The following is a 17,064-nucleotide window of genomic DNA, read 5'->3' as shown; positions in this document are numbered from 1 at the left end:
GCACCGGATTATAAGGCGCACCGCTGACGGCTGGTCTATTTTTGATCCATTTTCATATATAAGGCGCACCGGATTATAAAACGCACTGCCGACGACTGGTCTATTTTTGATCCTTTGTCATATATAAGGCGCACCGGATAATAAAACGCACTGCCGATGACTGGTCTATTTTTTATCCTTTGTCTTATATAAGGCGCACCGGCTAATAAAACGCACTGCCCACGACTGGTCTATTTTTGATCTTTTTTCTTATATATGGCGCACCGGATTATAAGGCGCACTGCCGATGAATGATCCATTTAAAAAAAACATTTTTTCATATATAAAGCACACCGGATTATAAAACGCACTGCCAATGAATGGTCTATTTAAAAAAAAAATAATTTTTCATATAAATGGCGCACCAGATTATAAGACGCACTGCCGACGACTGGTCTATTTTTGATCCTTTGTCATATATAAGGCGCACCGGATCATAAAGCGCACTGCCGACGACTGGTCTATTTTTGATATTTTTTCATATATAAAACGCACCGGATTATAAAACGCACTGCCGATGAATGCTCCATTTAAAAAATATATTTTTTCATATATATGCTGCACCGGATTATAAGACGCACTGCCAATGAATGGTCTATTTAAAAAAAATATTTTTCATATATATGGTGCACCGGATTATAAGGCGCACTGCCGATGAATGGGCAAATGTTGATCTTTTTTCATATATAAGGCGCACCGGATTATAAAGCGCACTGCCGATGACTGGTCTATTTTTGATCCTTTGTCATATATAAGGCGCACCGGATTATAAAGCGCACTGCCGACGACTGGTCTATGTTTTAACATTTTTCATATATAAAGCGCACCGGATTATAAAACGCACTGCCGATGAATGGTCTATTTTTTTAAATCTTTTTTCATATATATGGCGCACCGGATTATAAGGCGCACTGCCGATGAATGATCAAATGCTGATCTTTTTCATATATAAGGCGCACCGGATTATAAGGCGCACTGCAGACGACTGGTGTATTTTTGATCTTTTTTCATTATAGGGCGCATTAAAGGAGTCAAATTATTATTTTTTTTTTCTAAATGTAAAAGACTTCCTTGTGGTCTACATAACATGTAATGGTGGTTCTTTGGTCAAAATGTTGCATAGATGATGTTTTACACATCATCTTCATGCCGCTTACTGACAGTCGCTTCCGGATGCGCCGTTTTGTGGGCGGTCTTATTTACGTGGCTCACCTTCGACAGCGTCTTCTCCCCGTCATCTTTGTTGTAGCGGTGTAGCGTGCAAGGACGGGAGTGGAAGAAGTGACATTCAGACTTTACTTCAATCAATAACGGAGCAGCATCTCCTCATCCGGAAACAACAACACAAAAAATGTGTCTCGTGAAAAACCGTCCGACCAGAACTCTAATAACTAAAGTTCCTTGGGTGAATAATGTAAACTCACTACACCGGTATGTTTTAGTGCTTTCATGACGAGTTTACTGACAGATATAAGTAAGAACTTTACACTACTTTATATTAGAAATGACAACAGTGGAGGATGAATGTCCCATAACAAGAAGATAGAGAAAAAGAAAAAGCGTATCGACTACGGCGTCGACACGGACTACAAAGGCGGATGCGCGCAATTTTTCAGGATTTATGCAGATCCCAAATACAGATCAGCAGGTACCAGAAGGTAAGAAAAGTTGCTTTTGCATAATATTGCCAAACAAAACGCCAGATCATATGTCTTACCTTATACACACACCATAATAATACTCCTATGTTTAATGCACCGACAATCCATCAAGCGGTGTGGCTTCATAGCTTACCAAAGTGGTGCTAAAACATTTTTGATCGCTTTTTGAGCGCCGTGTGTAATGTTCTAAATTTTCAATGGAACATATAAAATGTTGGTGTTGTTTACTTGAGTCATATTGCCATCATAGTGCAGTCTACACATATCTCTTATGTGTGACTGCCATCTACTGGTCACATTTATCTTTTCCCCATGTACCAAAAAAAAATTTGCTTCGAGGTCGGTAAGCAAAACCGAATTATTCCGTAAATTAGGCGCACCGTCGAGTTTTGAGAATTTTTTTTTTTAAGTGTACCTTGTAGTCTTTAAAATATGGTAATTTTGTGAACTGGGGAATCTATATATTGTTAATTAAGTTTAAGATATCTATTTAACAGTTTAATTTTTTTTTTAAATACAACTATGATACTTTTAGGTGAAAATGGGTTTTACTCAAAAAAATGATTTGAAGTGCACCTTACAGTTTGGGAAATACGGTATGTAAAAAATTATAATTCATATGAATATGATTAAAAAAAGAATATGTCATATAATTTATGATTATTGTGATAGCATCAAACACACAAATGATAGATATGTAATCTGAAATAGAACAATTAAAGGGGAACTGCACTACTTTTTGGAATTTTGCCTATTATTCACAATACTTACGTGAGACAAGAACACATGTATTCCTCTTTTTGTGCATTTTAATTAAGGGGTGTTTGACAATGAAGCAAATTGGAGTCATCTATTGTGCCCATTAAAATAGTTTTTAGGATGCTTTATAGGCGGTATAGAGCAAATATTAATAGGTCTATTGCTATGTATGACTTAGAATTAGGGATGTTCGATAATATCGGCCGATAAATGCTTTAAAATGCAATATCGGAAATTATCGGTATCGGTTTCAAAAAGTAAAATGTATGACTTTTTAAAACGCCGCTGTGTACACGGACGTAGGGAGAAGTACAGAGCGCCAATAAACCTTAAAGGCACTGCCTTTGCGTGCCGACCCAATCACATAATATCTACTGCAAGCATACTTGGTCAAAAGCCAAACAGGTCACACTGAGGGTGGCCGTATCAACAACTTTAACACTGTTACAAATATGCGCACACACTGTGAACCCACGCCAAACAAGAATGACAAACACATTGCGGGAGAACACCCGCACCGTAACACAACATGAACACAACAGAACAAATACCCAGAAGCCCTTGCAGCACTAACTCTTCTGGGACGCAACAATATACACCCCCCGCCTCAACTCCGCCCACTTCAACCTCCTCATGTCCCAAATTCCAAGGTTTTGAGGCATGTTAAAAAAAAAAAATGCACTTTGTGACTTCAATAATAAATATGGCAGTGCCATGTTGGCATTTTTTCCCCCATAACTTGAGTTGATTTATTTTTGGAAAACCTTGTTACATTGTTTAATGCATCCAGCAGGGCATCGCAACAAAATTAGGCATAATAATGTGTTAATTCCATGACTGTATATATCGGTATCGGTTGATATCGGAATCGGTAAGTAAGAGTTGGACAATATCGGAATATCGGATATTGGCAAAAAAAGCCATAATCACCGCTTGATGGATTGTCGGTGCATTAAACATAGGAGTATTATTATGGTGTGTGTATAAGGTAAGACATATTATCTGGCGTTTTGTTTGGCAATATTATGCAAAAGCAACTTTTTTTACCTTCTGGTACCTGCTGATCTGTATTTGGGATCTGCATAAATCTTGAAAAATTGCGCACGTCCGCCTTTGGAGTCCGTGCCTAAACCGTAGTCGATAATTTTCTTCTTTTTCTCTATCTTCTTGTTATTTTGACATTCATCCTCCACTGTTGCCATTCCTAATATAAAGTAGTGTAAAGTTCTTACTTATATCTGTCAGTAAACTCGCCATGAGAGCGGTAAAACATACCGGTGTAGTGACTTTACATTATTCACCCAAGGAACTTTAGTTAATAGAGTTCCGGTCGGACGGTTTTTCACGGGACACATTTCCGGGTGTTGTTGTTGTTTCTGGATGAGGAGATGCTGCTCCGTTATTGATTGAAGTAAAGTCTGAACGTCATTAAAACAGTTAGCTCCATCTTTTGACACTTCTTCCAATGTGTTAATTCCACGACTGTATATGTCGGTATCGGTTGATATCGGAATCGGTAATTAAGAGTTGGACAATATCGGAATATCGGTAAAAAAAGACATTATCGGACATCTCTAATATAAAGTAGTGTAAAGTTCTTACTTATATCTGTCAGTAAACTCGCCATGAAAGCGGTAAAACATACCGGTGTAGTGAGTTTACATTATTCACCCAAGGAACTTTAGTTAATAGAGTTCCGGTCGGACGGTTTTTCACGGGACACATTTCCGGGTGTTGTTGTTGTTTCCAGATGAGGAGATGCTGCTTCATTATTGATTTAAGTAAAGTCTGAATGTCATTAAAACAGTTAGCGCCATCTTTTGACACTTCTTCCAATGTGTTAATTCCACGACTGTATATATCGGTATCGGTTGATATCGGAATCGGTAATTAAGAGTTGGACAATATCGGAATATCGGCAAAAAAGCCATTATCGGACATCTCTAATATAAAGTAGTGTAAAGTTCTTGCTTATATCTGTCAGTAAACTCGCCATGAAAGCACTAAAACATACCGGTGTAGTGAGTTCACATTATTCACCCAAGGAACTTTAGTTAATAGAGTTCCGGTCGGACGGTTTTTCACGGGACACATTTCCGGGTGTTGTTGTTGTTTCTGGATGAGGAGATGCTGCTTCGTTATTGATTGAAGTAAAGTCTGAATGTCATTAAAACAGTTAGCGCCATCTTTTGACACTTCTTCCAATGTGTTAATTCCACGACTGTATATATCGGTATCGGTTGATATCGGAATTGGTAATTAAGAGTTGGACAATATCGGAATATCGGTAAAAAAAGACATTATCGGACATCTCTAATATAAAGTAGTGTAAAGTTCCTACTTATATCTGTCAGTAAACTCGCCATGAAAGCGCTAAAACATACCGGTGTAGTGAGTTTACATTATTCACCCAAGGAACTTTAGTTAATAGAGTTCCGGTCGGACGGTTTTTCACGGGACACATTTCCGGGTGTTGTTGTTGTTTCTGGATGAGGAGATGCTGCTTCGTTATTGATTGAAGTAAAGTCTGAATGTCATTAAAACAGTTAGCGCCATCTTTTGACACTTCTTCCAATGTGTTAATTCCACGACTGTATATATCGGTATCGGTTGATATCGGAATCGGTAATTAAGAGTTGGACAATATCGGAATATCGGTAAAAAAAGACATTATCGGACATCTCTAATATAAAGTAGTGTAAAGTTCTTACTTATATCTGTCAGTAAACTCGCCATTAAAGCGCTAAAACATACCGGTGTAGTGAGTTTACATTATTCACCCAAGGAACTTTAGTTAATAGAGTTCCGGTCGGACGGTTTTTCATGGGACACATTTCCGGGTGTTGTTGTTGTTTCTGAAAGAGGAGATGCTGCTCCGTTATTGATTGAAGTAAAGTCTGAATGTCATTAAAACAGTTAGCGCCATCTTTCGACACTTCTTCCAATGTGTTAATTCCACCACTGTATATATCGGTATCAGTTGATATCGGAATCGGTAATTAAGAGTTGGACAATATCGGAATATCGGCAAAAAAGCCATTATCGGACATCTCTAATATAAAGTAGTGTAAAGTTCCTACTTATATCTGTCAGTAAACTCGCCATGAAAGCACTAAAACATACCGGTGTAGTGAGTTTACATTATTCACCCAAGGAACTTTAGTTAATAGAGTTCCGGTCGGACGGTTTTTCATGGGACACATTTCCGGGTGTTGTTGTTGTTTCTGGATGAGGAGATGCTGCTTCGTTATTGATTGAAGTAAAATCTGAATGTCATATAAAACAGTTAGCGCCATCTTTTGACACTTCTTCCAATGTGTTAATTCCACGACTGTATATATCGGTATCGGTTGATATCGGAATCGGTAATTAAGAGTTGGACAATATCGGAATATCGGTAAAAAAAGACATTATCGGACATCTCTAATATAAAGTAGTGTAAAGTTCTTACTTATATTTGTCAGTAAACTCGCCATGAAAGTGCTAAAACATACCGGTGTAGTGACTTTACATTATTCACCCAAGGAACTTTAGTTAATAGAGTTCCGGTCGGACGGTTTTTCACGGGACACATTTCCGGGTGTTGTTGTTGTTTCCGGATGAGGAGATGCTGCTTCGTTATTGATTGAAGTAAAGTCTGAATGTCATTAAAACAGTTAGCTCCATCTTTTGACACTTCTTCCAATGTGTTAATTCCACGACTGTATATATCGGTATCAGTTGATATCGGAATCGGTAATTAAGAGTTGGACAATTTCGGAATATCGGATATCGGCAAAAAAGCCATTATCGGACATCTCTAATATAAAGTAGTGTAAAGTTCTTACTTATATCTGTCAGTAAACTCGCCATGAAAGCGGTAAAACATACCGGTGTAGTGACTTTACATTATTCACCCAAGGAACTTTAGTTAATAGAGTTCCAGTCGGATGTTTTTTCACGGGACACATTTCCGGGTGTTGTTGTTGTTTCCGGATGAGGAGATGCTGCTCCGTTATTGATTGAAGTAAAGTCTGAATGTCATTAAAACAGTTAGCGCCATCTTTTGACACTTCTTCCAATGTGTTAATTCCACGACTGTATATATCGGTATCGGTTGATATCGGAATCGGTAATTAAGAGTTGGACAATATCGGAATATCGGTAAAAAAAAGACATTATCGGACATCTCTAATATAAAGTAGTGTAAAGTTCCTACTTATATCTGTCAGTAAACTCGCCATGAAAGCGCTAAAACATACCGGTGTAGTGAGTTTACATTATTCACCCAAGGAACTTTAGTTAATAGAGTTCCGGTCGGACGGTTTTTCACGGGACACATTTCCGGGTGTTGTTGTTGTTTCCGGATGAGGAGATGCTGCTCCGTTATTGATTGAAGTAAAGTCTGAATGTCATTAAAACAGTTAGCGCCATCTTTTGACACTTCTTCCAATGTGTTATTTCCACGACTGTATATATCGGTATCGGTTGATATCGGAATCGGTAATTAAGAGTTGGACAATATCGGAATATCGGCAAAAAAGCCATTATCGGACATCTCTAATATAAAGTAGTGTAAAGTTCCTACTTATATCTGTCAGTAAACTCGCCATGAAAGCGGTAAAACATACCGGTGTAGTGAGTTTACATTATTCACCCAAGGAACTTTAGTTAATAGAGTTCCGGTCGGACGGTTTTTCACGGGACACATTTCCGGGTGTTGTTGTTGTTTCCGGATGAGGAGATGCTGCTCCGTTATTGAATGAAGTAAAGTCTGAATGTCATTAAAACAGTTAGCGCCATCTTTTGACACTTCTTCCAATGTGTTAATTCCACGACTGTATATATCGGTATCGGTTGATATCGGAATCAGTAAGTAAGAGTTGGACAATATCGGAATATCGGTAAAAAAAAGACATTATCGGACATCTCTAATATAAAGTAGTGTAAAGTTCCTACTTATATCTGTCAGTAAACTCGCCATGAAAGCACTAAAACATACCGGTGTAGTGAGTTTACATTATTCACCCAAGGAACTTTAGTTAATAGAGTTCCGGTCGGACGGTTTTTCACGGGACACATTTCCGGGTGTTGTTGTTGTTTCCGGATGAGGAGATGCTGCTCCGTTATTGATTGAAATAAAGTCTGAATGTCATTAAAACAGTTAGCGCCATCTTTTGACACTTCTTCCAATGTGTTAATTCCACGATTGTATATATCGGTATCGGTTGATATCGGAATCGGTAATTAAGAGTTGGACAATATCGGAATATCGGTAAAAAAAGACATTATCGGACATCTCTAATATAAAGTAGTGTAAAGTTCTTACTTATATCTGTCAGTAAACTCGCCATGAAAGCGGTAAAACATACCGGTGTAGTGAGTTTACATTATTCACCCAAGGAACTTTAGTTAATAGAGTTCCGTTCGGACGGTTTTTCACAAGACACATTTCCGGGTGTTGTTGTTGTTTCTGGATGAGGAGATGCTGCTCCGTTATTGATTGAAGTAAAGTCTGAATGTCATTAAAACAGTTAGCTCCATCTTTTGACACTTCTTCCAATGTTTTAATTCCACGACTGTATATATCGGTATCGGTTGATATCGGAATCGGTAAGTAAGAGTTGGACAATATCGGAATATCGGTAAAAAAAGACATTATCGGACACCTCTAATATAAAGTAGTGTAAAGTTCCTACTTATATCTGTCAGTAAACTCGCCATGAAAGCGGTAAAACATACCGGTGTAGTGAGTTTACATTATTCACCCAAGGAACTTTAGTTAATAGAGTTCCGGTTGGACGGTTTTTCACGGGACACATTTCCGGGTGTTGTTGTTGTTTCCGGATGAGGAGATGCTGCTTCGTTATTGATTGAAGTAAAGTCTGAATGTCATTAAAACAGTTAGCGCCATCTTTTGACACTTCTTCCAATGTGTTAATTCCACGACTGTATATATCGGTATCGGTTGATATCTGAATCGGTAATTAAGAATTGGACAATATCGGAATATCGGTAAAAAAAGACATTATCGGACATCTCTAATATAAAGTAGTGTAAAGTTCCTACTTATATCTGTCAGTAAACTCGCCATGAAAGCGCTAAAACATACCGGTGTAGTGAGTTTACATTATTCACCCAAGGAACTTTAGTTAATAGAGTTCCGGTCGGACGGTTTTTCACGGGACACATTTCCGGGTGTTGTTGTTGTTTCTGGATGAGGAGATGCTGCTTCGTTATTGATTGAAGTAAAGTCTGAATGTCATTAAAACAGATAGCGCCATCTTTTGACACTTCTTCCAATGTGTTAATTCCACGACTGTATATATCGGTATCAGTTGATATCGGGATCGGGAAGTAAGAGTTGGACAATATCGGAATATCGGTAAAAAAAGACATTATCGGACATCTCTAATATAAAGTAGTGTAAAGTTCCTACTTATATCTGTCAGTAAACTCGCCATGAAAGTGCTAAAACATACCGGTGTAGTGAGTTTACATTATTCACCCAAGGAACTTTAGTTAATAGAGTTCCGGTCGGACGGTTTTTCACGGGACACATTTCCGGGTGTTGTTGTTGTTTCCGGATGAGGAGATGCTGCTTCGTTATTGATTGAAGTAAAGTCTGAATGTCATTAAAACAGTTAGCGCCATCTTTTGACACTTCTTCCAATGTGTTAATTCCACGACTGTATATATCGGTATCGGTTGATATCGGAATCGGTAATTAAGAGTCGGACAATATCGGAATATCGGCAAAAAAGCCATTATCGGACATCTCTAATATAAAGTAGTGTAAAATTCCTACTTATATCTGTCAGTAAACTCGCCATGAAAGCGCTAAAACATACCGGTGTAGTGAGTTTACATTATTCACCCAAGGAACTTTAGTTAATAGAGTTCCGGTCGGACGGTTTTTCACGGGACACATTTCCGGGTGTTGTTGTTGTTTCTGGATGAGGAGATGCTGCTTCGTTATTGATTGAAGTAAAGTCTGAATGTCATTAAAACAGTTAGCTCCATCTTTTGACACCTCTTCCAATGTGTTAATTCCACGACTGTATATATCGGTATCGGTTGATATCGGAATCGGTAATTAAGAGTTGGACAATATCGGCAAAAAAGCCATTATCGGACATGTCTAATATAAAGTAGTGTAAAGTTCTTAATTATATCTGTCAGTAAACTCGCCATGAAAGCGGTAAAACATACCGGTGTAGTGAGTTTACATTATTCACCCAAGGAACTTTAGTTAATAGAGTTCCGGTCGGACGGTTTTTCACGGGACACATTTCCGGGTGTTGTTGTTGTTTCTGGATGAGGAGATGCTGCTTCGTTATTGATTGAAGTAAAGTCTGAATGTCATTAAAACAGTTAGCGCCATCTTTTGACACTTCTTCCAATGTGTTAATTCCACCACTGTATATATCGGTATCGGTTGATATCGGAATCGGTAATTAAGAGTTGGACAATATCGGAATATCGGATATCGGCAAAAAAGCCATTATCGGACATCTGTAATATAAAGTAGTGTAAAGTTCTTACTTATATCTGTCAGTAAACTCGCCATGAAAGTGCTAAAACATACCGGTGTAGTGAGTATACATTATTAAACCAAGGAACTTTAGTTAATAGAGTTCCGGTCGGACTGTTTTTCACGGGACACATATCCGGGTGTTGTTGTTGTTTCTGGATGAGGAGATGCTGCTTTGTTATTGATTGAAGTAAAGTCTGAATGTCATTAAAACAGTTAGCTCCATCTTTTGACACTTCTTCCAATGTGTTAATTCCACGACTGTATATATCGGTATCGGTTGATATCGGAATCGGTAATTAAGAGTTGGACAATATCGGAATATCGGTAAAAAAAGACATTATCGGACATCTCTAATATAAAGTAGTGTAAAGTTCTTACTTATATCTGTCAGTAAACTCGCCATGAAAGCGCTAAAACATACCGGTGTAGTGAGTTTACATTATTCACCCAAGGAACTTTAGTTAATAGAATTCCGGTCGGACGGTTTTTCACGGGACACATTTCCGGGTGTTGTTGTTGTTTCTGGATGAGGAGATGCTGCTTCGTTATTGATTGAAGTAAAGTCTGAATGTCATTAAAACAGTTAGCTCCATCTTTTGCCACTTCTTCCAATGTGTTAATTCCACGACTGTATATATCGGTATCGGTTGATATCGGAATTGGTAATTAAGAGTTGGACAATATCGGAATATCGGCAAAAAAGCCATTATCGGACATCTCTAATATAAAGTAGTGTAAAGTTCCTACTTATATCTGTCAGTCAACTCGCCATGAAAGCACTAAAACATACCGGTGTAGTGAGTTTACATTATTCACCCAAGGAACTTTAGTTAATAGAGTTCCGGTCGGACGGTTTTTCACGGGACACATTTCCGGGTGTTGTTGTTGTTTCTGGATGAGGAGATGCTGCTCCGTTATTGATTGAAGTAAAGTCTGAATGTCATTAAAACAGTTAGCTCCATCTTTTGACACTTCTTCCACTGTGTTAATTCCACGACTGTATATATCGGTATCGGTTGATATCGGAATCGGTAATTAAGAGTTGGACAATATCGGAATATCGGTAAAAAAAAGACATTATCGGACATCTCTAATATAAAGTAGTGTAAAGTTCCTACTTATATCTGTCAGTAAACTCGCCATGAAAGCGGTAAAACATACCGGTGTAGTGAGTTTATATTATTCACCCAAGGAACTTTAGTTAATAGAGTTCCGGTCGGACGGTTTTTCACGGGACACATTTCCGGGTGTTGTTGTTGTTTCCGGATGAGGAGATGCTGCTTCGTTATTGATTGAAGTAAAGTCTGAATGTCATTAAAACAGTTAGCGCCATCTTTTGACACTTCTTCCAATGTGTTAATTCCACGACTGTATGTATAGGTATCGGTTGATATCGGAATCGGTAATTAAGAGTTGGACAATATCGGAATATCGGTAAAAAAGACATTATTGGACATCTCTAATATAAAGTAGTGTAAAGTTCTTACTTATATCTGTCAGTAAACTCGCCATGAAAGCGCTAAAACATACCGGTGTAGTGAGTTTACATTATTCACCCAAGGAACTTTAGTTAATAGAGTTCCGGTCGGACGGTTTTTCACGGGACACATTTCCGGGTGTTGTTGTTGTTTCCGGATGAGGAGATGCTGCTTCGTTATTGATTGAAGTAAAGTCTGAATGTCATTAAAACAGTTAGCTCCATCTTTTGACACTTCTTCCAATGTGTTAATTCCACGACTGTATATATCGGTATCGGTTGATATCGGAATCGGTAATTAAGAGTTGGACAATATCGGCAAAAAAGCCATTATCGGACATCTCTAATATAAAGTAGTGTAAAGTTCCTACTTATATCTGTCAGTAAACTCGCCATGAAAGTGCTAAAACATACCGGTGTAGTGAGTTTACATTATTCACCCAAGGAACTTTAGTTAATAGAGTTCCGGTCGGACGGTTTTTCATGGGACACATTTCCGGGTGTTGTTGTTGTTTCTGGATGAGGAGATGCTGCTTCGTTATTGATTGAAGTAAAGTCTGAATGTCATTAAAACAGTTAGCTCCATCTTTTGACACTTCTTCCAATGTGTTAATTCCACGACTGTATATATCGGTATCAGTTGATATCTGAATCGGTAATTAAGAGTTGGACAATATCGGAATATCGGTAAAAAAAGCCATTATCGGACATCTCTAATATAAAGTAGTGTAAAGTTCTTACTTATATCTGTCAGTAAACTCGCCATGAAAGCGCTAAAACATACCGGTATAGTGAGTTTACATTATTCACCCAAGGAACTTTAGTTAATAGAGTTCCGGTCGGACGGTTTTTCACGGGACACATATCCGGGTGTTGTTGTTGTTTCCGGATGAGGAGATGCTGCTTCGTTATTGATTGAAGTAAAGTCTGAATGTCATTAAAACAGTTAGCTCCATCTTTTGACACTTCTTCCAATGTGTTAATTCCACGACTGTATATATCGGTATCGGTTGATATCGGAATCGGTAATTAAGAGTTGGACAATATCGGCAAAAAAGCCATTATCGGACATCTCTAGTTAGAATGCATAAAAAAAAGAAAAACATGTGTACTTGTCTCAGATACAGTAATGATTGTGAATATATGGATCTTTTTTTTTTAAAGTGCAGTTCCCTTCAACAGAATACAATAAATGTGTCATCATTCAACACAATTTCTTGATCTCACAATATGTTCTTCTACAAACAAAGATTGTCATAAAAGATGCACATTATTAAATCTTCCATGTTGCTCACCTTTGGCTTTCTTGCCTCCAAAGCAGCCAGCGTCGTCCTTCTTCTTCCTCTGTGGCCCCGCAGAGCCGGGGGCCTGCGGTGCCGACGGGTCTTGGAACCTGTCGGCCCCCGGCACTTCCTTGTGGACGTGGTAGGACAGGTTCCTCATGATGCAGACGCAGTTCTCCACAGACTAGGAAGCAGCAGAAGGTTAGTGTGTAGTGTGGTGTAGCAAAAACTGAAATCTAAGTAAGATGAAATATTCCCAGTGGCTTATTATATTTTTCAAAGTTTTTTTCAAAATTTAACCCCATCACGCAATATCCCTAAAAAAAGCTTCAAAGTTCATCCATCCATCCATCTTCTTCCGCTTATCCGAGGTCGGGTCGCGGGGGCAGCAGCCTAAGCAGGGAAGCCCAGACTTCCCTCTCCCCAGCCACTTCGTCCAGCTCTTCCTGTGGGACCCCGAGGCGTTCCCAGGCCAGCCGGGAGACATAGTCTTCCCAACGTGTCCTGGGTCTTCCCCGCGGCCTCCTACCGGTCGGACGTGCCCTAAACACCTCCCTAGGGAGGCGTTCGGGTGGCATCCTGACCAGATGCCCGAACCACCTCATCTGGCTCCTCTCCATGTGGAGGAGCAGCGGCTTTACTTTGAGCTCCTCCCGGTGTTTTGTGGACTTGGAGAAGGCATTCGACCGTCCTGTGGGGAGTGCTCAGAGAGTATGGGGTATCGGACTGTCTGATTGTGGCAGTCCGCTCCCTGTATGATCAGTGTCAGAGCTTGGTCCGCATTGCCGGCAGTAAGTCGGACACGTTTCCAGTGAGGGTTGGACTCCGCCAAGGCTGCCCTTTGTCACCAATTCTGTTCATAACTTTTATGGACAGAATTTCTAGGCGCAGTCAAGGCGTTGAGGGGATCTGGTTTGGTGGCTGCAGGATTAGGTCTCTGCTTTTTGCAGATGATGTGGTCCTGATGGCTTCATCTGGCCAGGATCTTCAGCTCTCACTGGATCGGTTCGCAGCTGAGTGTGAAGCGACTGGGATGAGAATCAGCACCTCCAAGTCCGAGTCCATGGTTCTCGCCCGGAAAAGGGTGGAGTGCCATCTCCGGGTTGGGGAGGAGATCTTGCCCCAAGTGGAGGAGTTCAAGTACCTCGGAGTCTTGTTCACGAGTGAGGGAAGAGTGGATCGTGAGATCGACAGGCGGATCGGTGCGGCGTCTTCAGTAATGCGGACGCTGTATCGATCCGTTGTGGTGAAGAAGGAGCTGAGCCGGGAGGCAAAGCTCTCGATTTACCGGTCGATCTACGTTCCCATCCTCACCTATGGTCATGAGCTTTGGGTTATGACCGAAAGGACAAGATCACGGGTACAAGCGGCCGAAATGAGTTTCCTCCGCCAGGTGGCGGGGCTCTCCCTTAGAGATAGGGTGAGAAGCTCTGCCATCCGGGAGGAGCTTCAAAGTGCCTGATTTTAACCATCGTTATAAACACCCGTCCATTTTCTTGTGATGTCACATAGTGAAGCCAACACAAACAAACATGGCGGAAAGAACAGCAAGCTATAGCGACATTAGCTCGGATTCAGACTCGGATTTCAGCGGCTTAAGCGATTCAACAGATTACGAATGTATTGAGACGGATGGTTGTAGTGTGGAGGCAGGTAGCAAAAACGAAATTGAAGAAGAAACTGAAGCTATTGAGCCATATCGGTTTGAACCGTATGCAAGCGAAACCGACGAAAACGACACGACAGCCAGCGACACGGGAGAAAGCGAGGACAAATTCGGCGATCGCCTTCTAACCAACGATTGGTATGTGTTTGTTTGGCATTAAAGGAAACTAACAACTATGAACTAGGTTTACAGCATATGAAATACATTTGGCAACAACATGCACTTTGAGAGTGCAGACAGCCCAATTTTCATCAATTGATATATTCTGTAGACATACCCTCATCCGCGCTCTTTGTCCTGAAAGCTGATCTGTCCAGTTTAAGGGACGGTGTGAGCCAAGACATCCAGGGGGTTTAGCTCGCTCGTCTGCGGGAACAAACTGCCGCCATTGCTTGCCGTGCTACCGAGGCCCTTTGTCCCTGAATTGCTCACACACTCCGGCAGATTCAATGGGGGTCTGGCGGCAGATTTCTTTGACTTTATCGTTGGAAATGCATCTGCTTTGAGTGTCGCAGGATATCCACACATTCTTGCCATCTCTGTCGTAGCATAGCTTTCGTCGGTAAAGTGTGCGGAACAAACGTCCAATTTCTTGCCACTTTGGCATCTTTGGGCCACTGGTGCAACTTGAATCCGTCCCTGTTCGTGTTGTTACACCCTCCGACAACACACCGACGAGGCATGATGTCTCCAAGGTACGGAAAACAGTCGAAAAAACGGAAAATAACAGAGCTGATTTGACTCGGTGTTTGAGAAAATGGCGGATTGCTTCCCGATGCGACGTCACATTGTGACGTCATCGCTCCGAGAGCGAATATTAGAAAGGCATTTATTTCGCCAAAATTCACCCATTTAGAGTTCGGAAATCGGTTAAAAAAATATATGGTCTTTTTTCTGCAACATCAAGGTATATATTGACGCTTACATAGGTCTGGTGATAATGTTCCCCTTTAAGTATTTTGGTCCTAAATGATCTCAGTAAGATATTACAGCTTGTTGCTGAGATTTGATGACCTATATTGAGTAAAACATGCTTGAAACTAGAATATCAAGTGTTGCAAAGCTGTGTCATCAACACTCACAAGTATAAAACTACCTTTTTAAAGTAATAATGTCTTATTTCAAGCATGAAAAAAAAATCATGATGTTGACACAATTGTGTCTCATGATTAAAACAACACGTACTCATATAGTAGTACAGTTGGCACAGTACAGTAAACTGACAGTTAATATTTAAACATTTAACATTTCTAACAATTTTGAACAGAAATAGTTCATGCACATTCAGATAAATTCTTCAAAATTACAATTAAAAAAAATGTTGGCCGGGGGCCGGGCTGTATATATGCGCACTAATTGACTGAAAGAGCACACACATTTGGCGTGATGATGTCATGTTATCCATGGAAAAATGCATTTTTAGACAATATGATTTGCCTGAGCGGCTAGGAGACCCCGAGAGTAACAAGCGCTTGCCTTGTTGCCTTTCCATTAAGAACAATAAATTAGTTTTTAGTATAAGTTTGCTGGTTTCAAGAAATTTTCAAGATAATGGCACTAACATTTACTTCATTTAAGAATATTTTTCAACATATTGAGCAAAAAGGTCTCTCTTTTTTCTATCAAGAAAAGTGCACTTGTTATTAGTGAGAATATACTTATTTTAAGCTATTTTTGGGTTCATTGAGGTTAGCTAATTTTACTCGTTTTGGAAAGTCTTAACAAGCCAAATGTTCTTGTTCTATTGGCAGATAATTTTGCGTAGTTCAAATAAAATACCCCTAATTTTTGTATTTTTTTTTCTTGTTTTTGAACACTGACTTTTTGCAGTCACCTTTAGGGGACCTCTGACGGTATGGGGACCAAAAAAACAGGTCCCCTAAAGGGAAACCTTTTTAAATGATGTTAATCATTTAAAAAGGTTTAACCATTAATAGTACTGTGATTCTGTATGGTATCCATCCTTAGTTAAAACTCATATATTTTTTCCAAAAACAAAATCTGGTTTAGTGTTCCTTAGGATGACATTTTCATACAGCATGATTGTAAAACATTATTACCTTAAAGTATGATTAACTTTCAGAATGTTCCATCCTTCTATATAAAGTAGTTGGAGTTGCAGACAACTTCATTACTGCTAAATATTTAAATAATTCCAAATGATAACCTGTATGTGTGTGTGTGCGTGTGAGTGTGTGTGTGTGTGTGTGTGTGTGTGTGTGTGTGTGTGTGTGTGTGTGTGTGTGTGTTACGGACAGCAAAGCCCTGTCTGTCTGTTATTTCACTTTACCTTTTTCTGTGTTGATTGAGCTGTGTTGAAGCAGCAAAACAGGACATTATGTTAAATGAAGAGTTTCTGTCTCTGATAGTTGATATAATAATGTAAGTGCATCATTAAGCCTACATGAACTCCATGGTGTTCAGGGATGAATAGTCTCTCCTATTGCTATTGTACTAATTTTTTCAGCTATAGTTACATGAATCATTAGTAATGCAGCAGCCTAGTTTTGAATGGCAGGGTCCCTGCTATCACATGTTGATAAAAATATAACATTTACATAATAAAAATCAACTACAGGCTTCCCAAATGCTGTAATAAATTAAGCATGATGAGTTGACTTGAAACTGTTCAATGTTGCACTTTTTATATGTAGAAGAAAAGT

The 17,064-nt window shown here is 39.5% G+C and overlaps 1 protein-coding gene across 6 annotated transcripts in view; it reads right to left on the bottom strand.

Moving 5' to 3' along the window:
- Positions 1–17,064, bottom strand: part of LOC140679258 (splicing regulator ARVCF-like) — a 349,408-nt gene that overhangs the window by 109,162 nt on the left and 223,182 nt on the right. For all 6 annotated transcript variants that reach the window (XM_072914307.1, XM_072914309.1, XM_072914305.1 and 3 more), the window contains exon 7: positions 12,748–12,919. In XM_072914307.1, the coding sequence (XP_072770408.1) occupies positions 12,748–12,919 (172 nt within the window). The remainder of the gene's footprint in view (positions 1–12,747; positions 12,920–17,064) is intronic.

Source organism: Nerophis lumbriciformis, linkage group LG12, assembly GCF_033978685.3.
Source record: "Nerophis lumbriciformis linkage group LG12, RoL_Nlum_v2.1, whole genome shotgun sequence".
Classification (NCBI taxonomy): Eukaryota; Metazoa; Chordata; class Actinopteri; order Syngnathiformes; family Syngnathidae; genus Nerophis; species Nerophis lumbriciformis.
This window is presented reverse-complemented; position numbering and strand designations above follow the sequence as displayed.